The following is an 11,869-nucleotide window of genomic DNA, read 5'->3' on the forward strand; positions in this document are numbered from 1 at the left end:
ATTATCTTAATGCACGTTCCGGCACACAGTTCAAATTGAATTATACATAATAATTTGTCCGCCGCTCTTTAAAGTGCAACTTAATGTTCGACTGGACAGGTCATTGCCAAGTATAGTATAATAAGTGGTGACCCCCGGTATAAGTGAAGGCCCCACCCTGGAACCACAAAAAATATGGTGGACTGGACGTGGCCTGGACGTGGAGTGGAGTCCAACAAGCTCGTGTTAAACGCTCATTAATCACATTAGATATGCATTAATTCGGTAAGGAATCCCGAGATATGGCGTGTAGTAAAAAGAAAGGGAGGCGGCAACGATACCCACCAAAAGATGGTGGTGGGAGTCAGATAAATAGAGACTTCTTCTTTGGCTGAAAGGAGAAGGTACAATACCCATTTCTTATAGGATATTTTCCCGGGAAAATTAATTACTCAGCGTTCGGCAGATATATAACTTGGTTTCGATGGGTTTTCCATTTAAACAGAAGACTCTACACAATAAATAAGGCAACTTACGAGCCAAAGAGCTTTTGGTTTACTTTTTGTATAAAGTTAGAACTATTTTTCAATGTTCTTTCAACATGTTTGTTTTTGAGTATATGAAGATATGCAAAAGTTATAATATTTCTACAAAACAATAGAGTTATTTGTTCTTAAAAAAGTCACTTTTTAGATATTTTCTTAATGCCGATTAAGTTCTCCATTTATAAATGTTTAAAAATGTATTACATAATATTTAAAAGTATTATAATACATACATTTTATTGCAAAAATCCATTATTTTCTACATGATAGGCTTTTTCCTAATTTTATTTTGTTTATATTTGTTTACGAAACTTTAAATAACTTTACCAAACCTTTAATTGTTTTTTACTACATAAACTTAAAATTTTTCTCTTAAATCTTAGTTCATTTTAAAATGTTCCTAAATCTTTTCCAAAGCTCTTTTCTTAGCCCCCAAAATGGGGTCACCATTTCTACCGGAAAAAGTCACCAAATCAATAGTTTTAATCTGCTAGTTGAGCTCCAAAAGTTACCTCCAACCCTCCCTCAAGCCAGAAGGCCCCTTTACCCGGTCCTGATATCCCAAAAATCCCCCCCAATAACTCAGTTAGCCAGCCAACCGTGTCCACCCACAGCCAGAGGGACAGGAAGAACACCCCCAAAGAGCCACGGAGCCGGAGAGCCAAAACAAACAAACGGCAAGGGCAGCTGTATGGGTGCTTATCTGTGTGGAAGCGGCAGTACCCATTGCGCATGTGTGCGTGTGCCCGAGAGAGTCAAGGAAGAGGGCGGAGCCAATGAGAGACGCGGGGTGGTTTAATTTTAATGCCGGACTAAAGTTAACAAAAAAAAAAACTATAGCCGCCAAGATCAACACAACAGACAAGGCGAGAAGTGTTTTATGCAATTTACACTGAGCAAAAAAGGAGAGATAAATAAGTAAATAATAAATTGCAACCAAATGCATTAGTTGTTTAAAGTTTATTACCTTTATTAATGAAAATACTTAGTAAATTAGTTAAAAAATGAAAAAAGTATATTTAAAATTATTGTAATTAATGTATAACTATAACCATTTTTATAGTAATATATTACTTTTTTATATATATTAATATGTTACTTTATTTTTATTTAAATTAACATTTATTAATACAATATCCGTTGTTTTTCTGAGTGCATGCCGCGGAGAGTGAGCACTGCACAGGCAAAGGCTCTCTCGCAGCTCCAGCCATGATTGCTTGGGGGCGAGAGAGAGAGCGAGCGCACACGAGTTGGCCAGCGCGTGGCGAGGGCCGTCTCGCTTGCACCCGGCAAATGGAGCCAGCAGCGACAGCGAAGCCGGCCGCGGCAGAGGAGGCGGCGGCAGAGACACTTTTCTTGCGGTGCGAACGCCATGCGGAATCAGTCAATGTTCAGTTGACGGCGCGAAAAGACGCCGGAAAAGCGAAGCGTAGAGGAAACTGAGGAGCGGAGAGAACAGAAAGAAAACCCCATAAACTGTGCCGTGAAAAGCGAAGAAAAGCGCCAAAAGTCAAACTGAACGTGCAATATCAGAACTTGGGAATTCTAAGCCGAGTGCCGTCCGTCGCCTGTCGTTCCTTGTCCCCCTCTCGCTTCGAATCTTTTTTGTTGTGTGTGTGTGTGCGGTGACCGGTGACCCCCATGTGTGCCCCTAGGTAATGAGTGCAAAGAGCAGTTACCCAGAGCAGCAGCAGCCAGCCGAGACTAAGCCGTAGGAGCAGCAGTTGCCGCCGCCGGGATCGGGATTGGGACCGGGACATTCAGGAGAACCATGCTAGTGCCGTCGGACATGATCGCGGCACAGTCCAAGATGGTCTACCAGATGAACAAGTATTGCGCGGACCGGGTCCAGGTGCGCAAAGCGCAGATCCACAAACAGATCCAGGAGGTCTGCCGCATCGTCCAGGACGTGCTCAAGGAGGTAGAGGTGCAGGAGCCGCGCTTCATCTCCTCGCTGAACGACTACAATGGCCGCTTCGAGGGCCTGGAGGTCATCTCGCCCACGGAATTCGAGATCATCATCTACCTCAACCAGATGGGTGTTCTGAATTTCGTGGACGATGGCACCTTGCCGGGCTGTGCTGTCCTCAAGCTCAGCGACGGCCGGAAGCGCTCCATGTCCCTGTGGGTGGAGTTCATCACGGCCAGCGGCTATTTGTCGGCCAGAAAGATCCGCTCCCGCTTCCAGACACTGGTGGCGCAGGCGTGCGACAAGTGCGCCTACCGTGACATCGTCAAGATGATCGCCGACACCACGGAGGTGAAGCTGCGCATCCGAGAGCGCATCATTGTCCAGATCACGCCCGCCTTCAAGTGTGCCGGCCTCTGGCCGCGTTCTGCCTCGCACTGGCCCCTGCCTGGGATACCCTGGCCGCATCCCAACATCGTGGCGGAGGTCAAGACCGAGGGCTTCGACATGCTCTCCAAAGAGTGCATCGCCCTGCAAGGCAAGAACTCGGCCATGGAGGGCGATGCCTGGGTGCTCAGCTTCACCGATGCCGAGAACCGGCTGCTGCAAGGTGAGTTTCCGTTTGCCGACGGCATTTGTCGTTGTGAATGTTAAGAAAAGTTAGCTAAAAAAATGGGTTTTGCCTATTAATTTCGGATTAGGGGATATAATAAAACGTGGATTATATATAGTACTTCATTCCGGTAGTATATAAAAATATTTCCAAAATATATCCAAGCATCGATTGCAAGAAGTTGTAGTTATAAGGAGTTTAAAGAACACATCCGGTCGTGTATTTTTACTAAGATATAATTATTAGATATTACATAGACCCGAAAAGCTAAGAGAGTTTTAACAAGATATATATATTTAAAATTTAGTTCAAGCTTCTCAAAAACTATCAACTGTTATAAATGTTATATCTTTCACATCTAAGAAAGTTTTAACAAGATGCAATTTCTCCAAAATTCCTTTAGGATGTAGTTAAAACTTCTCAAAAACTAACTGTAAAAAATCAAGCCTTCCCACCAAGTATTATTAGCAATACTTCAATCGATATATTTTAAGTAATATCCATGAAAACTACAACTGTTATAAGTTTTATATTTCTTATAACTCTTATAACTTAGCTTAAGGCCTGAAGTTGCTTTAGCTAAATTAAAATTTCTTGCAATTTGAATTACTCGTTAATTTCTTAATAATAATAATTATATACTCTTAGAACTAAGCTGTATTTTTTTCCCAGTGTTCAGTGAGTAGCTCCCGTATTTCGGACATGTTTGCGTAGTATTCCCAGCGTGTCCCCCAATCAGTAATCAGTGACACACTTAAACTGAATTGATTTATTCCCATCAAATCAGCGACTTGGTCTCGATACGCCCGTAATTGGTTGTAAATTAAACGCCATTCGGGGGACGCCGTATAAATTTCAGAGATCGTTAAGCTAGATCTGAATGAAAGAAGAAGAATGGTTGGAACTGGTGGAAATTCCATTTTGGGGCATAAAAATATAAATCAAGGAGCTCTTGAGGTTACTGAAATATCAGCCAGCTATGGAATTATGTCTCCATATATCTGTACAATATTCTATCAAGAAGAGTGTTTCTAATAGATATTATATATTTCAAGATTATAACATAATTTATTCAAGGATACTTTGGGTACGATTTATATATTAAAAAAATTTCATCTTCTACATATCTGCTTATAAAAGCATAGACATCTGGAACTTTATGAGGGATATACTTTTTTTTTCTAAAAGATAGTTATTCCTTTGTAGGCCAGTCCTCAGAGATTTAGCATAGTTCGGGGTAAAAAGTGCTTTGCAGATTCAATTAGGCAGCGCGATAAGAGGCATCGTCGCGATCGATGATTAGTGATCGATGATTACTGATCGGTGATCGGTGATCGGCGGGGACTGAGTCGACGACTGCCCAACGAGACATCCGATTATCGGGGCCCGATATGATGTGAGATACGAGCCAGCGACGCCCGGTTGGCTACGATCATAAATCTGGCGTCCGATCACTGGGGGGGTTACTGCCACGGAGAGGTGACTCCAAACCGAGACTCCGGGTTGGGTCTTGAAATGCTCCATACTCCGTTCATGGTTCTCCGTTACCAGTTCTCAGTTTCTCAGTTTTTTTTTCGGTCGCAGCACAGCGACAACGCACACAAATCTGCTGATCCCCGAGAGATAAGCGCAGTCTCGCGGTAGTCGCAGTCCCTGGTCCCAGTTCCAGCTCCAGCCGCTAGACTGTTAGTTGGTCGGACTTACGGCCAACGGAAAACGGGTTTCCACATGAACAATGCCAATGGCTGGGCCATAAATAAATTTCTAAACGATTTTATAAATATTTTAAATCTCGGCGATTAGATAAAGTCAACAAATAAATAAAACAACAGCGGGCCAGGCATGAGATGACACACAGAAACCAACCAGAAAAAAAGTAAATAAATGGGAGGGAGGGATAGAAAGAAAAGAATAAGAGGGAAAGAAAGAAAGAAAGAAAGAGTAACCAAAAGCTGGGGAGATGAGAGCCAAAAACAAAACAAAAATGAAAACAGATACCAGAGACCGAAACCAAATCGAAATCAATTCTAAGGCCCTGACAACGATCTCCGATTCCGATTGCCGATCGATATTGATCTCCATCTCCAGCATGTTCCCCCGCGTGTTTGTCATTTAATTTAATGCCCCAACCAGACCCCAGAGACTCTGACTAACTTTCCTCGCCCTGCCTTATGGGATAACCATATCGGTTGGTGGCTATAATTAGCACTGTCACTTGCCCCGAATTACGTATGTACCTAATACCTACCGTTCTCCCACTTGACATGAACGGGACCTCTTGAGTGCCCTGATTCGCAGTGCCAATATTGTGGCAATATCGTTCAATATTGATTAGCCGAAATGTGTGAGGCGAAACCCGGAGCCGAACTAGACGTGATTATCGGCCCGGGAGCCGAGATTAGCTCGTTGTGACACAGTGCCAACGTAGCCCCATGATTTATGTGCTCCAAAGCACTCGGCCGTAATAAATTAGGAATCGGATCGGCCGGACATATATGTATGTATACAGCTCTCGGAGGAGAGATTGAAGCCAAAATCATAAGTACTCGCGTCCAAATGGTAGATCAATCAAAGTCGAGCCAGGAAGAGGGTTACAAAGAGTTATATTTAGTTTAGTTTTAAAATGAAGTCGATAAATAGGTGTTGATATCGATAATCAAGTAAAGCATATTGCTGATATCGATAATTTGGATTTGAATATATGTAAACACTATGATATTTGTTATTTAAAAGCCTTCAAAGTTCCTCTTTATTCTCTAGCTCAAAATTATATTTAGTTTAGATCTACAAAAAATATCGATAATATCGATAGCAAGTAAAGTACATTACTAAAATATAATTAAAAAATGTTTATATAAAACTTTATATTTTTTAATAGCATCGAAATATTTTAAAAATATTTTTTCTTAGCGTTGGCTAGTTGGAAAATGTCTATCGATTATTTAATATATCAATACAATCGAATTTCAACGATATCTATTCGATTTTCATCGATTTCTTAGATATTCTTATTCCTAGAACCTTTTTAAAACCTAGCTAATATTAGTCATGCCAAGCACTACTTTATATACATATATATATATATATTTAATCAATGTCAATTAAGTGGACACCCAGCATATCTTTGATCATTAAAGGCTTTAGTTCTTGTATTGGATGAGTCAGTTGAAAGGCACAAGCTCTGGAGTAGCCAAAACACTTACCGAAACGAATAGAGAGCGATGTACTTGAGATAGAAGGAGTACTAATGACCGAACCCATCGATCAGTTTGTGTTTACCTGACAAAGAATGAACGAAGCTATATGCTCTGCCAATATTATTTCGTTTGAAAACAGATTGAGGCATTGATCAATGGAAAATCTGAAGAACTGAAGAAGATATACAAGATATCTGATATCTCTTAGGTTGAACAAAAAGCTATTGACTTGATTTTTGGCCAATCCATTCAAGAATTATTCCCAAGTTAAGATCAGGTTAAGGTTAAAATATACCCTTTTAGCCCCAGTACTTACTGCAATCTCAAAAGAAATTCAAAGAATACAAATTCTTATAGGACATAGAAAACCTATATTCCCAAACCCATCATAATATGATTCTTTATCTTAGCTTGAACTCATTCACAATTCCAATTCCACCAAATTCTCAATTCCAGGAGCTAGTCGCCGCCGCTGCCTGAGCATCCTGAAGACCCTGCGCGACCGGCATTTGGACCTGCCCGGCAACCCGGTGACATCGTACCATCTGAAGACCCTGCTGCTGTACGAGTGCGAGAAGCATCCGCGCGAGATGGAGTGGGAGGAGAACTGCATCGCGGACCGCATCAATGGCATCTTCCTGCAGCTGATCTCGTGCCTGCAGTGCCGCCGCTGTCCGCACTACTTCCTGCCCAATATGGATCTGTTCAAGGGCAAGTCGCCCGGCGCCCTCGAGAACGCCGCCAAGCAGGTCTGGCGGCTGACGCGGATTATGCTGACCAATGTCCGTTGCTTGGAGGAGCTGTAAGGCCGAGGAGGACCGATGAGGATCTGTGGCAGCTGCAGGGGGTAGAGAGCACAAAGGGGGGGTTTGCCTTTAAGTTGCCTTTTTTTTTGGTTAATTTTTTTTGTGAGAGTTTTTTGGGTCTCTTTGAGACGAGCTGCAGAAGGAGCACAGATCAGATCGGAGGAGAAGCTAGAGCAGGAGCAGGAGAAGTCAAATTGCAACCCAAATACTATTTGATATTTCGCTAGATCGTAACTTAAGTTTAGGTGCTTTCGAAAAGTATACGCCGCTTACAGAGTTTCCTATAATTAGAGCCTATCTATAGCCTATAGAGCCCAGTGCTGCCCATTTAGAACGCAAAACGCACAAGAGAGTTACGTATACGTAATATATATATACAAACATATTTTTTTTTTGTAAATTTTTTTTGGTCCATTGCGAGAGCAAAATTAGCAAAATTAGACACAAGTCTATGAAACTGATTGAGGAATATTTCCCCAAAAACGTTTATAAATTATTTATTCTATGTTTTTGCCTTCTTCTTGTGAGTTTAGTCAATAAAACGTAAGTTTTTTTCAATGAAATTTAAATGCTTTTATTTGTAAATATTGACAAGGTAAGTACTAAATATTGTAGTAGGCTATACCGATAGTTTAACACTAATACCGATACTTATAAGATACCGATGTTTAGTCTGTTAAGCCGATGTAAAATAACATAGGTCAGAAAGCGCATCGCTAATTCTGCCATTCTGTGTGACGGCGTAAAATAAAGAAGTTGAGAAAATAAAGACGCAGTGGTAAATTCAAGAAATCATCCAGAAAGTGCATTATTTGTCTGCCACAAATTCAGAAGTGGTCAAATCTACGCCATGAATATGAATGAAGCTAATTTAAACGCATTTTCGGTCATCCAGCTAAAAAGATGGCTTTCAGCGTTGGGTTTGTCAACCCAAGGTGCAAAAGCCGAATTGATGGCCCGTCTTGGGCAAATACCGCTTGAAATTCGAGGCCAAGTACCAGACGAAGAAACCGGCCAGAATTTCGGAGAAGATGAGCCTGGCGCCGCCGGCACTGGACTCCAGTTGGTCAACACCGATCCTGAAAATCCAGGGCAAGCGACGTCGCAGGAAGGCGCTTCCGAGAATGTTCCAGAACATGACGAACTTCTTGGAATCATCACGCAGCTGCGGGCAGCACTTCTTGCGCAGCAAAATGCGTTGCACCGAGCAGAAGAGCGCGGCGCCATACAGCAACAACAAATCGAGGAGCTCAACGCCATCCAACAAATACAAATGCAACAGCTAGAAGAGACAAGCGTCGCCACAGACCTACATCAGCAAGAAGAGACACACATCGCCACACACACACAACAGCAAGAAGAGGCGCGCGACGCCATACAAATACAACAAGATCAGGCAGTCGGCAACAGCGGAAATTTGAGCGTCCCTGTGAACCCAATTGGAACGTTACTGAGTGGCAACGCTGGCAATGTGAACGTCCCAGAATTCACCATCAGAAACGGACTATGTGGCAACGCCGACGACAACCAGGAAGAGAGACCATTTACCAGGGTTGGATCAGCGGCATCACTCTCTTATGCCAAGGAAGCTGCCATCGATTTCGAAGGAAATATTTGCGCACGCAACTGGGTGGATCACGTTAAAAACATAGGCCAGATCTACCATCTAAATGATGACTGCCTACGAATGTTGCTCGTTACCAAACTAAAAGGCAATGCACAGCGTTGGCTACACGCCAACCCAACTCGAATGCTGGAGTCTTTCGACAGGCTGTGCGAGCAACTGATCATTGCATTTGGAGAAACAGCGTCCAAATCGGAGCTGCGTCGAAAGTTTGAGCAACGCAAATGGCAAAGGAACGAGCGTTTTACAATGTATTTCGAAGAGAAGGTAATGATGTCCCAAACCATCAACATGGATATGGAGGAACTGCTGGAACAACTCATCGAGGGAATCCCGTCGGCGAGCTTGCGTGATCAAGCCCGCATCCAAAGGTTCGCCAATCCGGAGCAAATGCTACTAGCATTCGCCAATGTACGCCTACCGCAACAAGCCGGAGTCTACGCACCGAAGAAGTCAATGTCGGCGGCGGCGGACGTCAACAACCTGCGCTGCAGGAACTGCAACTCTAAAGGCCATTTCGCCAAGGACTGCCGCAAGCCAGCAAGGGCACCTGGATCGTGTTTCGCTTGTGGAGAGATGGGCCATTTTGTGGGAGAATGCCGTCTGAGGAAGAGCAACAACAGCAGCAACGTTAACGATTATGTAAGACGGTTACAAATTTTTTTCATTTCTTTCAATAATTTACCTATTGTTGCAGAATGTCTCATAGATTCAGGAAGCGCAATCTCATTCATTAAGCAGTCAAGAATTCCATTTGAAGTAGCATTAAAAGCAGTTGACCAAGTGTATCATGGGCTAAACAAAAGCCAACTTAAAGTTTTTGGAAAAACGTTTTGTTTCATTTTAAAAGGAAAAATAAAGATTAAATTTGAGATGATTGTCGTTGCTAATGAATCAATGAGACACGATGTAGTTCTGGGAAGGGATTTTATGAATCAATATGGTCTGAGCATGAATCTGGACACCCTCAACATAAATAGAGATATTAATAATACGATTGAAGCACATGGGGAAAAGGATCAGCAACTAGCAACCGCCGTAGTAGCCAATCGCGACTCCAGCGAAACTGTATTAGAAAATGAAATTGTTATGAAAAAACTGTTAGGAAATTCAACTGTTATGGAAAATGAAACTGTTAAGGAAAAATTGTTAGAAAATGCAACTGTTAAGGAAAAATTGTTAGAAAATGCAACTGTTAAGGAAAAATTGTTAGAAAATGCAACTGTTAAGGAAAAATTGTTAGAAAATGCAACTGTTAAGGAAAAATTGTTAGAAAATGCAACTGTTAAGGAAAAATTGTTAAAAAAAGCGATGGTTACGGAAAAATTTTTAGAAAATGAATCTCCTGAGGAAAAATTATTAGAAAAGTCAACTATTATGGGAAAATTACTAGGAGGTGTAAATGTTGAAAGAAATTTTAGAGAACAGGAAACACATAACGGAAAAAGTGTAGAGAGCGATACTTTTAATGAAAAAACAGAAATTTTAGCAGACGATTTTGAAACCGAGATGCTAAACATTAACGTAGTTGATGATCAATTTTCAGACTACAACTGTGGGTGCGATGTAAGCTATGAAACGAAGTGCAAATTTATTAAGATGTTTGAAGAGTCATATGTTAACGCAAAGAGACCAGATACTCCGTTTACCAGATGCGAGATGAAAATTTGTTTAGAGAAATCCAAACCTTTCAGTTGCTCACCTAGGCGACTTTCTTTTAGTGAAAAGGAGCAGCTTCAGAAATTATTAGACGAATATTTAGACAAAGGCATAATAAGAAACAGTGATTCAGAATATGCTTCTCCCATTGTACTGGTAAAGAAAAAAACAGGAGATTTGCGTTTATGCATAGACTATCGAAAATTGAACAAAGTTTTGATAAAGGACAATTATCCGTTGCCTTTAATAGATGATCTTTTAGACAAGTTAGTGAATAAAAAAGTGTTTTCAAAGCTCGACTTAAAAAATGGATATTTTCACGTATTCGTTGGCGATGATTCAGTTAAATATACGTCATTCGTAACTCCATTAGGGCAATTTGAATTTTTAAGGATGCCTATGGGTATCAAGAATGCATCAGCAGTATTTCAGCGCTTTGTAAACAAAATTTTTGCTGATTTAATACGCGAAAACAAGGTCATAGTATACATGGACGACATAATGATAGCCAGTGCAGATATAGAAGAACATTTAGAAACATTGAGAGAAGTGTTTAAAAGACTGATTAGTAACAAGTTAGAACTTCGTATGGACAAATGCGAGTTCATGCAATCCAGCATTAAGTACCTTGGATTCCTTATTTCTAAAGAAGGAATCAGAGCAGATGATAGAGGTATCGATGCAATCACAAACTTTCCAATTCCTGAAAAAGTGCACAACGTTCAAAGTTTCTTAGGACTATGTTCTTATTTTAGAAGGTTCATAAAAGATTTTTCTACATTAGCTAAGCCTCTGTATGACATTTTAAAGAAAGACAAAGAATTTTCTTTTGAAGAAAGAGAACTTAACTGTTTTTTAAACCTTAAGAAAAAACTGATAGAGTCACCTGTTTTAGCAATTTATAATCACAAGGATGAGGTTGAATTGCATTGCGATGCAAGCGCGATGGGTTTTGGTGCAGTTTTAATGCAAAGGAAAGGAGATGGAAAACTTCACCCCGTGTTCTATTTTTCGAAACGAAGTACTGAGACTGAAGCCAAGTATCACAGCTTTGAGCTAGAAACTCTAGCTATTATCTATGCCCTGCGTAGGTTTCGGATCTATTTACAAGGGAGGCATTTTAAAATAATAACAGATTGCAATTCTTTAACGTTGACTTTAAACAGAGTCGAACTGAATCCTAGAATCGCCCGATGGGCACTTGAACTTCAAAATTATGATTATGAACTGATTCATAGATCCGGAACAAAGATGCAACACGTAGATGCTCTGAGCAGATGCAATATTTTGATTGTAGAAACCACTACTTTTGAGGACAATCTTTTAATTTGTCAATCGAAAGATATAAAAATACAGCAAATCAAAGAAGAGTTAGAAAAGAATCAGCACAAACTGTTCGAAATGAGAAATGGCGTTGTATACAGAAAAACAGTTGACGATCGTTTATTATTTTATGTCCCTGAGGACATGGAAGGTCCCGTTTTGCACAAATATCATAATGAACTTGGTCACATTGGTAGAGATAAGATGGTAGACG

At 41.0% G+C, this 11,869-nt stretch overlaps 2 protein-coding genes across 2 annotated transcripts; both read left to right on the forward strand.

Moving 5' to 3' along the window:
* The first annotated feature begins 1,912 nt into the window (after nucleotides 1-1,912).
* Nucleotides 1,913-7,564, forward strand: mab-21 (nucleotidyltransferase mab-21). Its single transcript, XM_017181015.3, has 2 exons — nucleotides 1,913-3,043; nucleotides 6,700-7,564. The coding sequence occupies exons 1-2, from the start codon at nucleotides 2,296-2,298 to the stop codon at nucleotides 7,047-7,049; spliced, it is 1,098 nt and encodes a 365-aa protein (XP_017036504.1). The 5' UTR covers nucleotides 1,913-2,295; the 3' UTR covers nucleotides 7,050-7,564.
* Nucleotides 7,565-7,729: 165 nt separating this feature from the next.
* LOC108072063 (uncharacterized) lies at nucleotides 7,730-9,551 on the forward strand. Its single transcript, XM_017163063.3, has 2 exons — nucleotides 7,730-9,315; nucleotides 9,371-9,551. The coding sequence occupies exons 1-2, from the start codon at nucleotides 7,900-7,902 to the stop codon at nucleotides 9,380-9,382; spliced, it is 1,428 nt and encodes a 475-aa protein (XP_017018552.2). The 5' UTR covers nucleotides 7,730-7,899; the 3' UTR covers nucleotides 9,383-9,551.
* Nucleotides 9,552-11,869: the final 2,318 nt, after the last annotated feature.

The sequence above is a fragment of the Drosophila kikkawai genome, chromosome X, assembly GCF_030179895.1.
Source record: "Drosophila kikkawai strain 14028-0561.14 chromosome X, DkikHiC1v2, whole genome shotgun sequence".
In the NCBI taxonomy this organism is placed as follows: Eukaryota; Metazoa; Arthropoda; class Insecta; order Diptera; family Drosophilidae; genus Drosophila; species Drosophila kikkawai.

Coding starts and splice junctions, on each gene's coding strand:
- mab-21 (XM_017181015.3), top strand. CDS start 2,296: ATGCTAGTGCCGTCGGACATGATCGCGGCACAGTCCAAGATGGTCTAC. Junction 3,044..6,699: donor CGAGAACCGGCTGCTGCAAG/GTGAGTTTCCGT, acceptor TCTCAATTCCAG/GAGCTAGTCGCCGCCGCTGC.
- LOC108072063 (XM_017163063.3), top strand. CDS start 7,900: ATGAATATGAATGAAGCTAATTTAAACGCATTTTCGGTCATCCAGCTA.